Here is a 16,732-nt window from a genome sequence, read left to right on the forward strand (position 1 = left end):
TGACCTGGAAGGCGTAGGTGACAGACTCTACTTCTGACATCTTGAGCCCTTCCTTCAGTGACAATGTTGTCAGCTGAGGCAGGAAACCTGATATTCAAATAAGGGGCATGCCAAGACTTTAAAACAAATGTACATCAATTGATGAAAAGCACCAAGCAAAGCTGTTGCAACAGGGCCAAGTTTACCCCTCTTTCTATTGCTAAACCTTATAGACTTTCCTTGACTCATGCTCCAAAGTAGGCCTTGCTCCTGTACAGTCCCTCCTGACCACAGAATCTGGACCCCTTAGCCACTGGCTCAGTTCTTGTATCCCATAATGCAAGCACTGCAGTCCAGAACCAGCTCTAATGCTCATTTCTAAACTAATAATCAAGCCCTCACCCCACTTGCACCCATGTTTAGTTTACCTCAACTCTGCTGAGCTGACCCAAAAACTGTCCAACAACCCTCATTCAATACGAGCATGAGATGCAAAAACCATGCAAAAATCAAGGCCTCTGGAACATGATAGTGTTTCTCTAAATAAGAACTGGATCAACAAAGGGGGCGTGACTGTGCCCCGAGCGAGGCTGTTAACTTAGAAAAGGCTGTTAGGAAGCAGCGTGCCAAACATGCCGAGCATGTTGTGTGACTGGCAAGAGGAGTTTTACCAGTTCTAATAACATTACACCAGGCATTGTGTGTGTTAGTAAATGGACTTGAGACGCACACTTCTGCGAGTATCCTGTGTACACAGCTGGCATCCAGCCGCGTTGCTGCTCGCTCCCTAGGCCAGTGGAGTTAACGTTTAGAGAGAAGGCGGGACATGCACCCACCTTTGGCTAATTGAGGACTTTCAATTTTTGAAAGCCACACGCAATGACCAATCACTTCAGCTTTTCAGCAAACTCGTGCGTGTGGCTTTTTTTAGCCACACGCACGAGTTTGCTGAAAAGCTGAAGTGATTCCAAGAGGTCATTTTCTGGAGCAGTGCATGCGCGCTGCGCTAGGCTCAACCTAAAAAACCTGCCTGTACCAATCAAATATACAATCAACTCTTCCTTCTAAACATAGAACACTCAGAAGAAAAGTCTGCCACCCCACAACAAATCTTTATTCTATATGCATGTACGTTTAGGTTTGCGGCGCCATACAGAAGTGTCTCCTTTACATCTATAGGGACCACAAAAGAGCTGTACTCCCCACAATGAGCCAGTATTAGAAAATACACACAAATTAATACATACATTATTAAACAAGAATGGAATCCATTGGATCGAGGACAAGATGGCCAAGCTGGTTTCACCCAAGCAACTGTTTTAGCAAATGTAAACATCGACAGTAAGAAATATTGATATAGGCAATATTTAGAGCCCCATCCAGAACACGCTGCTGTGGGAGCAGTATAGTGCCTCTCTCTGTAAGGGTGTTATTACAGCAACACTCCTAGAAGTTGCAGCATTTGGCCAGGTTCTCCCCATGAACCAAGAAGCATTTCAAGTCAGCAGGGTCACTAACCACACTACAAGATGGCTGAATGTGCTTCAGGGAGTAGCAAGAAAGGCCTTACCTGGCAATCTCGCACTTGTTGACATCAAGGCCTCTCTTGGGCATGAAGCCCATTCCCCGCTGTGGCTCTTTGCTGCCGTAGGTGCTGAGAAAGTGAATATACGGGGATTCGTCAGTCACCTCAAAGTACCGGATGCTGGAGTCACCCTGGAGGAAGCAGGAGGAAAAGCAGAGTGAATCCTGTATGCGAGCTGATCCTCTTCTTTCACCTCTGCATCAGTCACCATGAACCACAACAACCTTGGACCTCTACAGTTAAATCTACAGCCTCACAGACACATTAAATTCAATTGAATCTTTACTACAATATGTCTGAACATTATAGTATTGTGGACGGATGCGTTTCTTTTGAGTTCTCTGAACTAGCAGGGAGTGGTTAGAGACCTGCTTAAATAGGTCTCAATTCCAGCCACATTACATCAGCTCTATTTCCATCATATGTCTAATTTTCTAATACGCTTTAGGGGTACGCATATGTAAAACATCAGTAACCATAGTTTTACAGCCTTCAAATGTAACAGGGCCATATCCTGTGCCGAATTTTGTCATCTATTAGTTGACCCATACTAAAGGTTTTGTGGATTGCCGAGATGGAGGCCTTCAATAACCTGCTAGTACATCTATCTGAAGCCCACAATCCTCCTCAGGTAGCTGCAAGCTCATGTTTGCATTTAACTCAACATAACTTCTTGTATAAGGTAAAGCAGTATGGCAATGTGTAACACTGGCAGTGTTTTTCAACATCTACACCTCACCGGGAGGTTGGGTGGGTCACATGAGTTTACAGGACTCAAGCTGCAGACAATGACATTTTACTCACCCAATTCAAATAAATAAACTACCATGCAATCTTGTTTTTGCACTGCGAATCCTAATATAGATTCAAATACTGTGCATCCACTTTAAAGTAGCGCTCTTCTTTCTTAAGCTGAGGTGAGTGTGAAGGTTCACAGTACCATCTGTCATACGGATGCCTTAAAATGTTATGAATGGAACTCCATGTGGCTGTCTTACCTATATTTTGTTGAGATCTATTACATGAGACACCTATGGTTGCTACTTTCTGTTTATTCATTTTTGTGAGCTAGCTTGTAATATGTCCGAATGCAGCTTACTGCCAACCAATCAGTCAAAACTCTTTATTGCTTCAGCATTAAGTCATACAATAGCACATAGAATTTGTCTTATGTGCATTAAAATTACATGCATCTACTGTAACATTATATAAAAAGTATACATTTCAATTAGAAACTAGATTCTATATGCAGACATCCACCATTCCAATTAAAAGAATTCAAAGTAGCATTGGTCTACCTCTATATACACAATCCAACATCCAAATTCTGTAGAATTTAATCATCCATCTTTACATTGCCTCAAACAGCTGATGCACTTTTGTCCTGCTTACAATACATGTATGCCATTAATTTAATTTGTGGATGCATAATGAAAATGATCTAATTTCAATTCGGCGATTTTAACATGGTTTGGCACCACACTAACAGTCAATATATATTCAAAAGTAGCAATAAATTGCACATGCAAATATAGTACAATCAGTTCCTATTAGCAGTAATAATTTAGAACCATGGCAACCATGCTATCATTAATAACAATCTTGCACAATATTTGTACGTTTGGTAGTATCTACGGGGAGTATTTAGCCGTTAAGGACGAGAACCCTCACTCACCCGAAGGTAACATGCTTCATCATAGGGCTCCCTCCTCATACAAGGACCGTAAGGTACCTTGTGTGGGCTACAACTCCCGAATGCACTGGGAGGATGTAGGAGAGTGGAATCTGACTAATGGTTGCCCCCAACTTTTTGCCTGGTATTTGAGTGGTTTTTGACTAGTCTGGCTGGGATCCTGCTATCCAGGACCCCAGCCTATCTGCTTTCTCCCTAAAACTGATGTGAGTACTCTAGGTACAAACCTAATTGGATGCTGGGCATGCCCTACCAGTCCCTTGTAGATGGTACCCTACCAGGGCTGCAGCACTTATTGTGCCACCCTGGGACAGCCACCCAAACTGACACCACCAGACCACTACTGTAGTCTGGGTAAGGTGGTGCTAGCACCCCTTACAGGGATGTAGGTACCCTATATCCCACACCCTTACAACACATACTCTCATAGTTAACCCCTATGGCAGGCCCTGGTAATCCTACAGGGCTGGGTGCTGAGGTATGTGTGAGGGGGACCCCTACGTGAGTAGGGCCTCTCTGCAACCTTCGTAAAATCGTTACTGGGTTGTTTGTAGTGTAGCCATACCATATACTCTAACCGCATTATAAGTAAATCGCGTCATCGCGATAACTTGAGAATGGCTACACAGAACCATATCGTGTTTGGTGTCAAACATGAAGGAATCATACCCCCAATCCAGCCATGGGCATGAGGGTACGATTCCCCCTTGCTATGAGGGTGATATGGGAAAAGCGGTAGAATTTAGACACCAATTTAAAAGTGCACATGTACCACAAAATGGCTACTGTCCGCCACCTACACGTCTCTGGCTGGCTGTTGCTGGGGAAAACCCCAGCCTCGCCATCTGGACAATAGGGCTCCTGTGGCAGGGAGGTGCCAGCACCTCCCCAGACAGGATATGTGGATTGGAACAGGGTGGGTGCACCAAATGTCCATTCAGAGTTGCACGTAGGCAGCTGCAGAGCCCCAATTCTGCATACACCGCCTGGAACCGGTTCAGGGGCATCCTGCCCCTCGCCCAGGCAGGAAACACACAAAGGGGAGTGGGTGTAGCCACCCTTTCCCGCCTCTACTCTGATTGGTAGGCTCTATTTGGGACCATCCCCTAATCTTGGGGATATATGTGAATAACTTGGCCCCAGATTCGTCCAGAACTTAACAGAACTGACCTTCGACGAGCTGCTGCCCAGCTGACTGAAGAAATCTCCCTTGGGATAAAGGAGTTATCCCCCTGCTTGGCAGGCACCTAAAAGACTGCAAGATACCCGGTTGGAACTTCGCTGCTCTCACGAACTTCGACGCCTTCCATCAACCTTGAGGTGGGTCTCCAGTGCATCCCAGAGTCCTGTGCGCGTGCCCAGCAAGTCTGAGCACCGTGGACCACGTGGTTGCCGAGATCCCTGCATACCCCGAGGCCCCGGCCACCTCTTGCATAGCACACGACCCCGACCAGTGGGGAAGTTGTGCTTTGGCCCATTTCTGAGCCAACCTTCAAGCAGCATCCGTGCCAAAGCTCAGCTCCCTAGTCCGCTCCGGTGGCCCGTGGGAGCCCTTTTACGCACTCCATTTTGCTGCCTTCCGCAGTCCCTTGTCTCTCGACCTGTGGGCCCTGACGGAGGACAATCTACCTTTCCAAGAGTTCCCCTGGTTGCTCCAGGCCTGCTCTGCGCTCCCTGCAAAGGAGAGCACCCTCAGACCTCGTGGGTCTGCACCAGCAGCTGCTTTGTCCGTCTTGCGTGGGTTGCGGTTGCTAAGGCTTAGTGGATCCAATGGGGACACTAACACCGCAGCAACCCTCATCCGACGTGGGACAGTCGCCCTTCAGAAGCTGGCCTTCCTTGAAGCCTCCCGGAGCCCGTGACTGCAGAGCCCAGCTGCACCTACCTCACCTGAAGCACCCGACATCGAAAGGCTCCTTGCTGTGAGCCCCCCTGGTCACTGTGCTGTGACCCAGACTCTGTTCCCTCTGCTTTCAGGTTCATCTTTACCTTTTCTACATCTTCAATCTTCACGACTTCAACGACGCTTTCAGCTAGCAGCAGTTTGGACTACTTTTCCATAGAAAATCAGCCCGCGACCCGACACCTGAATCGACCTATGCACCCGGCTTCCCTGGGGCAGGTAACAGTGGTACTTCGGTACTCCCGTGGTGGTGGGCCCTCCAAAACCTTAATTCTCAAGTCTTAACTTTGTACTACTGCTAGAAGTGTCTTTTATCTTTAAATATTCAACTGCGACATTCTCCATAGGCTAACATTGCGATCCCGATAGCAGCTCTTTGCACTGCACACGCCTCCCGTGGGTCCCCTTCCTCTTAACTGTGGGTGGATTCTGAAGGGGCAAGCGATCCTGAATGCCCTAGGCATTGCCTGTAGAATTGTCGTGGTTCTTATACCACTATTTTAGTATATGGTTTGGTCCCCCCCTGGGGCCCATTGATTTTTGTGCTATTTATTGTGTTTATAAATGCTTGTTTGAAGTGTAACTTTGTCATTAGTCACATAAAGTGACTGTGGGATTCTGTCTAGAATAAATACATATATTTTATATATATACCTGTGTGGGCTACTCTTTCATTTGGTTATTCAAGAGGTTATTATGGTAAAACAATAAGCTTAACACTCCTTCAAGACTTAGCCTGAAGGCTGCTCTCCACAGCTACCACTAGGATAGCTTTCTTTAAAGGTTGTCTTAAACCTATCATCAATAAGAGTCGAATTGGACTGGTGCAAGGTGTCCCTATAACTAGGAACAGCATATGCCAGGCCAACTTCTCACAGAGGAGCAGAGGTGTTTTAGATGAGCAGGACGGTAATGTTGATGAGAGAGGGGCAGAGTGCAAAAAGAAAATAATAGTGGTTTAAAACTATCTCCAGGTGGGCAAACTATAACTTTAGTCAGATGCCCCCATCGGATAGGACTTAAAAATATATGAGGACAGGGGGGTGACCACTACCTTACCTCAGTGGGTCAACATGTTTCAGCCGCTTAACCCCTTCGGTGCTCATGACGGAACGGTTCCGTCATGAGCCACGGTTGAGCTGTGCTCATGACGGAACCGTTCCGTCATGACCACGCCCGCGCAGGAAAAGATCAGCACAGCAGGGGAATCCGTCCAGCATGGAAGGGGTTAATGACTACCTAAATTTCATGGGCATTCGTCAGAACCAGAGATAAGCTGTCACTCTGCTTTCATAGTAAAATCAAATGCCGGCCATACATTTGACTCAGTGGTTTACTGGGTGAATTATTCTTATCCTCAGTTTCACCTATGGCGCCGATGTACAAGGGCCTACTCCATTCTCAAGATATCAGACCCCATCAATGTATACAGAGCTGTTGTATTTCGAAAATCATCCCCGTATGTGGGGCTATAAATATATGGTGGCCTTGTAATTCCATACCAGTCCAATCCAATATAGCACTGGTTTTATTGCTGCCAGACCCAAAACAGGTCTTAGGCCAAGTTCCATATAAAGTGCTAACAAAGGGGCACGAGGTCCCAACCTTAGCAGTGCCTGCAAAGCAGTTTCTGCCACTTGCAGCGGGGCAGGATTATCATACCCCCAAAGCACAGCCCAAGAGATCGCAGCTGGTAACGCTTTATGCTTATATATCTGGAGTATGGTATGAATACTTTCAGCATCTGCTTTTTGCCTGAATTTCAATACCACCCCAGATGACTATAATGATGCAATTCTGGCCTTTGATATCTGGGCCTTCCAGCTTAATTTGTCCGTAAATCCTATCCCCAGATTTACATGCACAATGCGGTTGTCCTTAACCAAGAACTTCCTTCTTAATCCTGGGGACGATCCTAGTGCCATAATTTTAATCTTACTGCTGTTGATGGGGCAGGCCTTCTTATTAAAATAATCAGTAAAGACATTTACAAATCTGTGCATCATTTTCTCCTTTTGGGCCAATAAAACTACATTATCTGCAAACAGAGAAATCAGAACCTTCTGGCCAACTATTAGGGGGACAACAACAGATGGCCATTTACATTATTTAGGAAAAGTCTGAAAATTAAAGGCACTGGCACACATCCCTGGTGTACACCTTTTTCTACCAGGAATCCTTTTTTTTTTTTAACTTTATTTACCAGTTTTAGAAGGAAAACACATCGTTCCAGATCCAGTTCCGTGACAATAGTAAAACAAGCATTTGCAATGCAATAGGTCTCGCATTTGTGAGAGTTTGAGCTATTGGCATTGTAAATGGCAATGCCTTTTATTTACGTGTTGGTTTTTAAAACATAAAAGGCATTGCCATTTACAATGCCAATAGCTTAAACTCTCGCAAATGCGAGACGTATTGCATTGCAAGATTCAGAAGAAATTAAATGTGAATACATTAGAAAAAAACAACGTTTATATGTAAACTGTGATCAAAACGTTTTGTTTTAGATTTTAGCATTGTCTCGAACAGAAAATGTGGTGCAGTGTATGCATATGTACATTGTTAAACTTAAAGGGAAATAATGATAAAACTAGAGAATAAGAAGGACCTACACACGTTTAGGTATTAAAAAGCCACATAGACCGACAAACTCTCAATTGAACACGTATTAGAAGAGCTTTTTTTTAACCCTTGATGCAGTTGAACATCTTATCGGAAAGAACAAAATAATAATACACCTGAGGATTACATCAGCGTCAAATTGCATTGGAAAAGCTATGCTTCTAAAGGCCTGCATCTTTTTATAACAATATCCTGCATTACAGGCAAAGCAAACGTCAGAACCTGAGCAGCAAACACTGCAATTTCGAGCAGAGTGCTTCAGTTGCCAGCGTTTCTAAAAAGCAATTTTTTTAAAAACAACTAACTTTTAGTTAGCGCATGATGATTCCAAGATAAAACAAAATAAATGTTGTGTATGGAGAACCACCAAAAACGACATAATTCTGCTTGACAGACGCAGATGGTGATAAACGGCTTATTCAAAGGGCATTGTAGCTGTTATTTCCTAACCACAACCCACTTAATTAGCAATAGCGGAGTTTACGGGGTGTGACTAAGCCAGTCCCATTTCTTCAGATGTCCTGTTGGGGTCTTTCAAGCCTCATTCTCAAGCTCAGCGAAATGAACTGCTGAATGAAGGAAGCGTCCTAAGTAGCACCACAGAGCAGTATTTGCAATGTTGTTAACTTACCTACACCTCAGACAAGCGTGCCAACATTAACAAGCACGAGTCCTGGGGTCATTCATTAACCCGAGTTTCCCCTAAGGTGCTGCCACCAGGGCCAGTCAAATTCATTATTTCATTTCCCCCCCCTGTAGAATATGCATGCAAATCGGAGAAGGGGCAATAGACCGAGATTTATAATCTCGCCCATTTTATGATTTTGTCCATTACGAGCACCTGAATTTGGCGGAGATGTGCAGGCTTTAACTTTTTTAATAGCCGGCTGCAAAACGATTATCTCTGCATCCAAAATACAGAGCTCGGCTGCCTACCGTTGCAAATGGTTTCTTCCATATTACAAAGCAGAAAGTGAAAACGCGGGCAGTGCCAGTTGTCGCTTTGCAACAGGAGTCTTTTCAGGGGTGAATGCGGCCAGACTTAAGGACGGTGACCGTTAAGGAACATATCAAACAAGAAACAAACACAGACACACGCGCACAGTCTCTCACACACGCAAAACAATAAGCAATAGACACAAACACGCAAAGACACAAAAAAACGCACACACACGGAAACCTATAAGCATCAGACACAAACACGTACACATGGAAGCCAATAAGCATCAGGCACAAACACGCACACACAAAGACACACTATAGAGAAATGCAACTAATTAAAAAAGTTGGATTAATAAACAACATGTGGACTTACAAAGTGCAGGCGGATGTGTGCCATGGCAGAGCGGGGAGACCTCTGGGGGCGGAGGGAGGTGGTCGGGCAGAGCAGCAATTGCTGCTGCGGAGGAGTGAGTATTGAAGAGGCATTGCTGCCTCATTAAGGGAAAGGTTGTGTTTGTGCTGAGTGGGAGTGGGGGGGCTCTTAATGGGAGGTTGGAGGGTTGTGCTTAATGATGAAAGCGGGCGCCGAGTACAAAACAAGCCGGAAGTCAGGCGCCCTTGCCCGGGACGTGGGCGGGGCCTGCTCCGGCAGCAAGAGAAACGGCGTGCCATGCTAACGCGGGGCTCCCATGCTGAAGGGAGAGCCCCGCAGTTGCGACCGGAGTGGAGCGAAGCCCCGGGTCCCAGGAGGGGGCCCGGATGAAGACTGCGGCGGCCGAGGCTGCCCACGGCAGCGCGGAGCTCCCAGGAGTGCAGGGAAGCCCCGCAAGAGAAGTGCTGCAGCCGCGAGGAGGAGCCCCCCCAGAAGAGCAGCCCGGTGAGTGAAGAAGGGCTGGGGGGCTCCGTGTGGGCTATTGTTGGTGCCTGATCAAGGCACAGCGTCCTTTTGGCATTCTGAGCGGCCCCGTCTTGCAGCGGGCCGCTCCAACAGGGCTGACATGTGGTCGGAAGGGGGACAGGAGATGTGCACACCGCGTGGCTGTAAGCGCGTACACCAATTCAAATCCGCTAAGAGCCTGCGCGTGCCCATCTCCTGTCCCCCTTCCGAGGCAAGTCAGCAACAATAGATCTCGCTGGCGACAGCAGCGCTTCGCGCTGCGTTCGCCAGGCGAGACCTAAAAACAATATGTGTTACATAGGTCGTATAATGCATGACATTCAGTACCACAGAAAGATTTATAGGCTGTTCTAACACTTGTTACATTTGCACTGTAAGCGAACTCGCCCACCATACCTCCAGTACCTGCACCTACGATTCAAGCATGACACGATACAGAAATCAATCCTATTGATGATATTAAAGTGCATAAGCCTGTGACCACTGTGTAGACGGATCCAGATCAACCAACCCCCGCAGGTACCAGACTAGCATCAAGCTGTGCATCAGGTTGAGTGTGTGCTGTCACTGTGTACTGCTTGAGGGGGCCCCAAATGTCACGTGGTTGGGATGTGCTGGGCATTTTGGAAGCGTACAAATCGTAATTTAGGTTGCAATATGCCAAACTGCTGATCCAGTCTTTGCTCTTCAGTGCCACCTTCCTCCCCATTTCAACACTATTTCCCTTTCGCTAGGAGTAGCCCCACAGCAGTAAATTTCCAGACTGCCCTTGGGATATTGTTCACATATCCCAAGAGGGCCACTTCCGGTGTGGGGGCATGGGCCAAGCCCGTCATTTTCCCAAGTAAGTGGTATATGTCGGTCCAGTACGCGCTGATTTTGCAGCAGGTCCAAGCAAGGTGTGCAAAATCGGCTTGTGGGGATTTGCATTTTAGGCAGTAGTGGGATCTGTTGGAGTCTAGTTTGTGGGACATCGCAGGTGTGATGTAAATTCGGCGCAGGAATTTGAAGTGGATACATTTGTGGTGGCTATTTTAGAGATACCGCCTTGGTTTGCAAACAGCACGCAGCCCATTGGCCATCAGTAATTGGGTGACCCAGATCCTCCTCCCGCAGCTTAGCATCGTGGACTGGAATTATCTCCACACATGATCTGTATAATTTCGAAATCAAGTGGTCCCCAGTGTCACGGTCTATAACTATGGACAAGGGAGTGAACGGGTCAGGTTTGATGGGGAATCTTGGCCTTGACTGTGGTACGAAGTCGAGCAAGTACAAACTTGTCCATAAACGACGCCTCATTGAACTTATCTCCGTCAGAGACAGAAAAAACTTAGCCAGCTACGTAAAGGTCCCCAATGGTGGCCATATCGAATCAGGAAAGGGTGCGCTGCACCATCCTCTCTCCCGTGATGGGTATCCATCGTTGATTCGGGATCGGTAGGCTTGGAGAGTATAATGGCGTTGATCCCAACATCCGAACCAATTTGAGCCAAGCCCAGCTAGTTGTGGAGACCGCTTGGATATCAAGGGGATCGCGGGGGTAACCCAGGGGTAAGACTGTTCGTAGTGTATCCGGAAGGACTAGGTCCGCCTCAGGGCATAAATAGGTGATTCAGGCGTCAGGGTGAAACTAAGCATGAGCGTAGCTGCAGTGAGCAACCAAATAATATAGCTGAAAATTAGGAACTCCAAAACCGCCCTTGTGGTATGGAAGCATTATGATCTCCCAGCGGACCCTGGGGCGTTTGCCCTGTCCCTTCCTCCCTCCCAAGTCAGCCGAATAAGATGGGCGCGGAAGGACTGAAAGAAACGATTCAGAAGTGGGATAGGAATGTTATTGAATAAGTACAAGAACTTGGGCAGGATAATCATTTTGATCAGCGCAATGCGTCCAGCAATAGAGAGTGGAAGTCTAAGCCATCTGTCCACTTGTTTCTCTAGTGTGTGAAGCGCTGTGCCATAGGCAATGAAAATGATTTCATTGGTATTCAAGTGTACGTTTATTCCCAAATACCTAATGGAGTCTGGGCACCAAGCAAGCGGGTAGTCACTCCCAGCGGACCATGCCTGCGGTGAGGGGGAAACATCATAGACTTGTGCCAATTTACACCAAGGCCAGAGAAGCTGCCAAATCTGATCTCTCTGATGAGAGGTCCAAATTGTTTTGGGGGTCCCGGACGTATAGGATAATATCATCCGCGTATAGGGATGCCAGCAGTGGCCCTGTATTGAATTGGAGCCCTCTATGAAGATGACGTTCCTGGAAGTGTCTAATGAGTGGGTCCATCGCTAGAATAAAAAGCAGCGGGGACAGGGGGCAGCCCTGTCTAGTTCCGCGGGATAGCGTGAAGGACCGGGAGAGCGTGCCGTTTAAACGCAGTCTGGCAGTTGGGGTCGAGTAGAGCAGCATCGTGAGGTTGATGAACCCAAAAGGCATGCCCAGTCTGCGCATGACCGTCCATATAAACGGCCACTCAAGGGAGTCAAATGCTTTTTCCGCGTCCAGCAGAACTGCTGCAGCCGGAATAGGCCGGGTTGATTCCATACAGGACCGTGAAGAGTGTGCGAAGATTTAATGATGTTGATCTGCGTGTGACAAACCCCGACTGGACAGGGGATATTTTTTTGTCCATCAGCAGAGCAAGGCGCGTTGAGATCGTTTTCGCTAACATTTTATAATCAAAGTTCAGTAGTGATAGGGGCCTGTACGATACGCAGTGTAGGGGGTCCTTGCCAGGTTTGGGTAACAATACGACCACTGCTTCCCGCAAGGTAGGCAGCAACTGGTTGCGTTCTTGATTCATGATAAACTTTTATGAGTTCTGGGGCTAGGGTGTCCTTGTATTGTTTGGAAGTCACCTGTGAAGCCATCAAGACCAGGGGCAGAGGAACCGTTTAGCACATCTATAGCATCTATTATTTCATCTTTTGAGAATGGCTCTGCGAGGAAGTCCTGCATGTATTTGTCCATGTACACTAGCGCAATTTCAGCAAAGTATTCATCGAGCTCAGAGGAGGAGTGTGTTAGTTTGGAGGTGTACAGGCGTTCGTAATAGGCTAATAATGTGTCTGGAATATCAGCTGTGTCTGTTAGAGTAGTCCCTTCATCAGATCGAAGTTCTGTAATATAGGATTTGACATTCAGGGGTCTCAGCAACTGTGCTAAAGTGTGTCCCGGTCTTTTGCCCTCACCCTACCTGCATGCCACAGCATATTTACTGAGGAAGTGAGTTTCTCTTTCTGCAGCCTACCGGAACTCTACTAGTAATGCCAAACGGCGCCACTCGCCCTCGGCAGTCGGGGGAGTTAAGCACAGAGGCGTTGGTAGCTACTAGCTGCCGCTCGATGTTGGCTAGAGTCTTCTGCAGGTCTTTCAGGACCCCCGCATGCTTTGCGATGGCAATGCCTCGAATGTATGCCCTATAGGCCTCCCAAAGAGTGACCCATGTATCCACTGACCCCGTGTTCAATTCAAAGTAGTCTTCAATGGCATCCCCAAATTCAGAAACAAACAGGTCTTCATGTTGTGGTAAATAATTTAATTACCGGGACTTAATTTGATACAGAAACATAATAAAATAGCTCAGTAAATAAGAGGCAGAATCCGTGGTATTAGAGGTTCGGAATGGGCTTTATTCCAGTGGTCGATTATAATCGGTTGCTCCAAGTTCCATCACCACGAAGGTTCAGGAAGTGAAGTACATACATTATTGACAATCAATTACTTTTATACAATAGGCATTACAGTGAAGCAAATACAAGAGGCGTAACAATTGATAGTGGTGATAATGTATTCGTACGTAGCAAAAATAGGCGTAACTGGGAGTGATTTAAAGAACGTCATCAGATGTGATGTCATAAGAGGGTGGTTACATGAAAGAATTTCGCAATGTCAGCAGAAATACTTGGCAGAAATGCGCGCGCAGCAGCATGACGTGTGATTGACGTGCAACTAGGGGGTGAAGGGGACTTGACATTTAGCTCTACATGTGGCGACAGAAGTCTGGAGGGTCAAGTCAACCTAATCCCAAATCATATCTAACATCCTATGTTTAAAGAACCATGTTATCCAAAAGAGAGGTTTCTTAGAATAGAATCTTATTCTATACTGACTATACTGACTGTTAGTGCGTGTACAAGCGTCTAAGTGTCTACACTAGATGCGAGGGCAGGAATCTTCCATAGTAACAGGGCTATGAATTACTTGCATGAAGACAGAGAAACCGGGCCTTTGCTCGGTAGCTGGAAGAATGTTTACTTAAACTACTAGACAGGAATGCATCGGGCAGGGAACGGAGCAGATAATTTCGAAGGTAAAATACAGTTTTTGGCAGACAGCAGGCTGATGTCAGGCTTCGTGAGCCGCGCAGAGAATGAGACAAAGTTCATGGTCACAGATGCAGGCTCAGACTGGAGCTTTCAGAGGCAGAAGGCAAGAAAAGTTCGATGACAGAATCAGGGCCTACTTGCCTGGACTGTAAAATGGCATAAGTGAACCATATAAAGCCGGTGGCCTTTCATACTTAGGAATGGAATATCCGGCCTATTCATGGCGGATCTGAAAGAGGACATGTTGACGGTGGACGCACATGGGTTTGCGTCTTCATAACTGGAACTGGAGGGAGCATACATGTACTTGTGATTCATACATGAAACCGTTGGGGTCCAAGATAGGGGACATAACTGACCAGAAAAATCCATATTTCCACATTCCCTCCTTGTCCCCTACTTGCCCGTCAAGAGATATCAATCTTCATCAATCCGTTGATCTGTTCATATAGCATCATTTGTTCTTCTTTTTTCTTCTGGGACGAATGAAATCTTGGTGATGGGACACACGATGTGGCACACAGACCACAAATCGCTGGTCCACATTGTAGGCATAGACAGCAACTGAATAGTATGAGAAAGCCAATACCTAGGAAGGATAGGACCTTCCATCCAAAGGTAGATAATACATTCCAAAACCAACCGGACCAAGTCCAGGTGCCTGGATTCTGGTGTATCTGGCTTACAATCTTATGAAGGCGAGTTATGGCTTTATATACAGATGGCGAATTTTCTGGTATGAAAATGCAACAACTTGATCCGATGACCCTACAAGCTCCGCCCCTATCGGCCAGGATGACGTCAAGGACAAGACGATTTTGAAGCCCAACAATCCGCATAGCAGACTGTTCTTCTGTTAAATTGCCTAAGGCGGAAATAGTTTCGTTCACTACTGCTTCAAGGGTTCTGGTTAATCTACGTATCAGCTTACTATTAGTAACTGTACCTATGTAGGGAAAGAGACCTTTATTGAAATCTGTGTATTTTTCCCATGCTGTTTCAGTGTAATCGACTATCGGGAGATCTCTCCTTACTCTAGTATATACTAAATGAGTATTTCTGTGATAATCAGGAGGAGCTAGAAAAACAGGCGGCAAAAGAAATCCAATGTAGCAGGTACCATCCCAATCTAGAGGCAAACGTACATATGCTGTCTGACCACATATGAAATAGGAATGGCGGGAAGCTCTAAATGTAGACTTGCCTTGATAACTAAATTCTACTACAGTGGTGCATCTACTATGGCCCATATGTATGGAACCATTCTTTCTTACACATAATTCACCTTTTACTGGAAATATTGACATAGCGGGCAAAATTGGAGTAGCTTCGGATTCGACATTTAGGATCATAAGATTAAGCGTAAAATTACCTAATCCATACACTTCATTTTCGAGATCAGTTCCTGTTCTCTGGGGAAATCCCTCCTTGTTAGGATAGCAGACCTTAAGTAAAACTAAATTCAAATTTCCCCATACCCAGTTATCTTGATAAACTGCAGAATTCGAATCTAGGGAATTGATTAAGCTAAACCATGCTCCACAGGAGCCGTTGTGTGTGAACGGGTATGGAAAGAGAGGTAGAATTCCTTTATAATTCTGATAGGGAGGGAGTCGGCCACATATCCAACAATTTGTAGCATTGCTAACCTGATGGGAATGATGTAACATATTAATAAACGTGTTATTGCGCAGCGCAAATCTATAAGACAACTCAAGCGGAGGTAATTCACTAAAAGAATGTTCAGCAGTAACATTATAAACGTGTCTAAAAATAGGATAATATATATGCAACAATATACTTGCAGTAATTATTAAAAGACTTAAGGAAAACAAAATTAATAACGTCACTGTACAATGACTACGCAGTGATTTACAGTACGCCTGTCGTTTCAACATTTTTCGGGTGTTTTCTCTATTCAGGTCCAAGGGATACATGTCAGAGACAATTCAACCGCTTCACCTTGGAGAGGACTTAAACAATCAAATTGCTCGACTGATTGGACCTGAGTTTCAGTTTATAATGTTCAGAATTACTTTTTTCAACAAGAGGGAGTTTTGAGTCAATGGGTGAAGACACACGAGGTGTGGTATTCACATCTGCTGGTAGTCCATGAAATTTCTTGATATGACTTGAATGAATCCAGCCTTTTCTGCCCTCGATCTTCACGGCTGTCCTTGTGGTGAGCAACACCAGCTGAGGCAACTTCCACCTAGGTTCCAGCTGAGTCTTTCGATCAAAGTTCCTCACGAGGACCAAGTCTCCCGGAACTACGTCATGGGGTTTCACCTCAGTGTTGTCAGGAAAAGCTGCAGCTATCTGTGAACGACAAGATTGTAGTGCAGACATCAAGGAAGCCAAGTAATCTGTCAGCATATTACAGTCAATATCAGTTATTTTGCGTGGTATGGGCGTCCCCCACATATTTGGTGGTCTGCCGAAGATCACTTCATACGGGGATAGCCCTGTTCGAGAGTGTGCTACCATTCTCATGTAAAAGAGTGCAACTGGTAATGCTACTACCCAGTCGACACCTTTCTCTCTGCATATTTTGGACAATCTTATTTTCAGGATCTGATTATGTCTTTCTACGAGACCTGCTGCCTCGGGGTGTCGGACACAGTGGAATTTCCACTGATAGCCTAACAAGAGCGAAACGTGTTTCATTAATTCGGACGAGAACGGCTGGCCGTTATCTGAGTGAACAACACGTGGTAAACCGTATCGTGGGAAGAATTCTCGAACTAACTGTTTGGCAGTAGTCGGGGCAGTGTAATC

General features: G+C 46.0%; 1 protein-coding gene across 3 annotated transcripts in view; it reads right to left on the minus strand.

Annotated features, from left to right (window-relative positions):
* CORO1B (coronin 1B) overlaps positions 1-16,732 on the minus strand; it is a 189,317-nt gene that overhangs the window by 25,118 nt on the left and 147,467 nt on the right. For all 3 annotated transcript variants that reach the window (XM_085651644.1, XM_085651645.1, XM_085651646.1), the window contains one exon: positions 1,550-1,695. In XM_085651644.1, the coding sequence (XP_085507770.1) occupies positions 1,550-1,695 (146 nt within the window). The remainder of the gene's footprint in view (positions 1-1,549; positions 1,696-16,732) is intronic.

Source organism: Triturus cristatus, chromosome 4_1, assembly GCF_964204655.1.
Source record: "Triturus cristatus chromosome 4_1, aTriCri1.1, whole genome shotgun sequence".
NCBI lineage: Eukaryota > Metazoa > Chordata > Amphibia > Caudata > Salamandridae > Triturus > Triturus cristatus.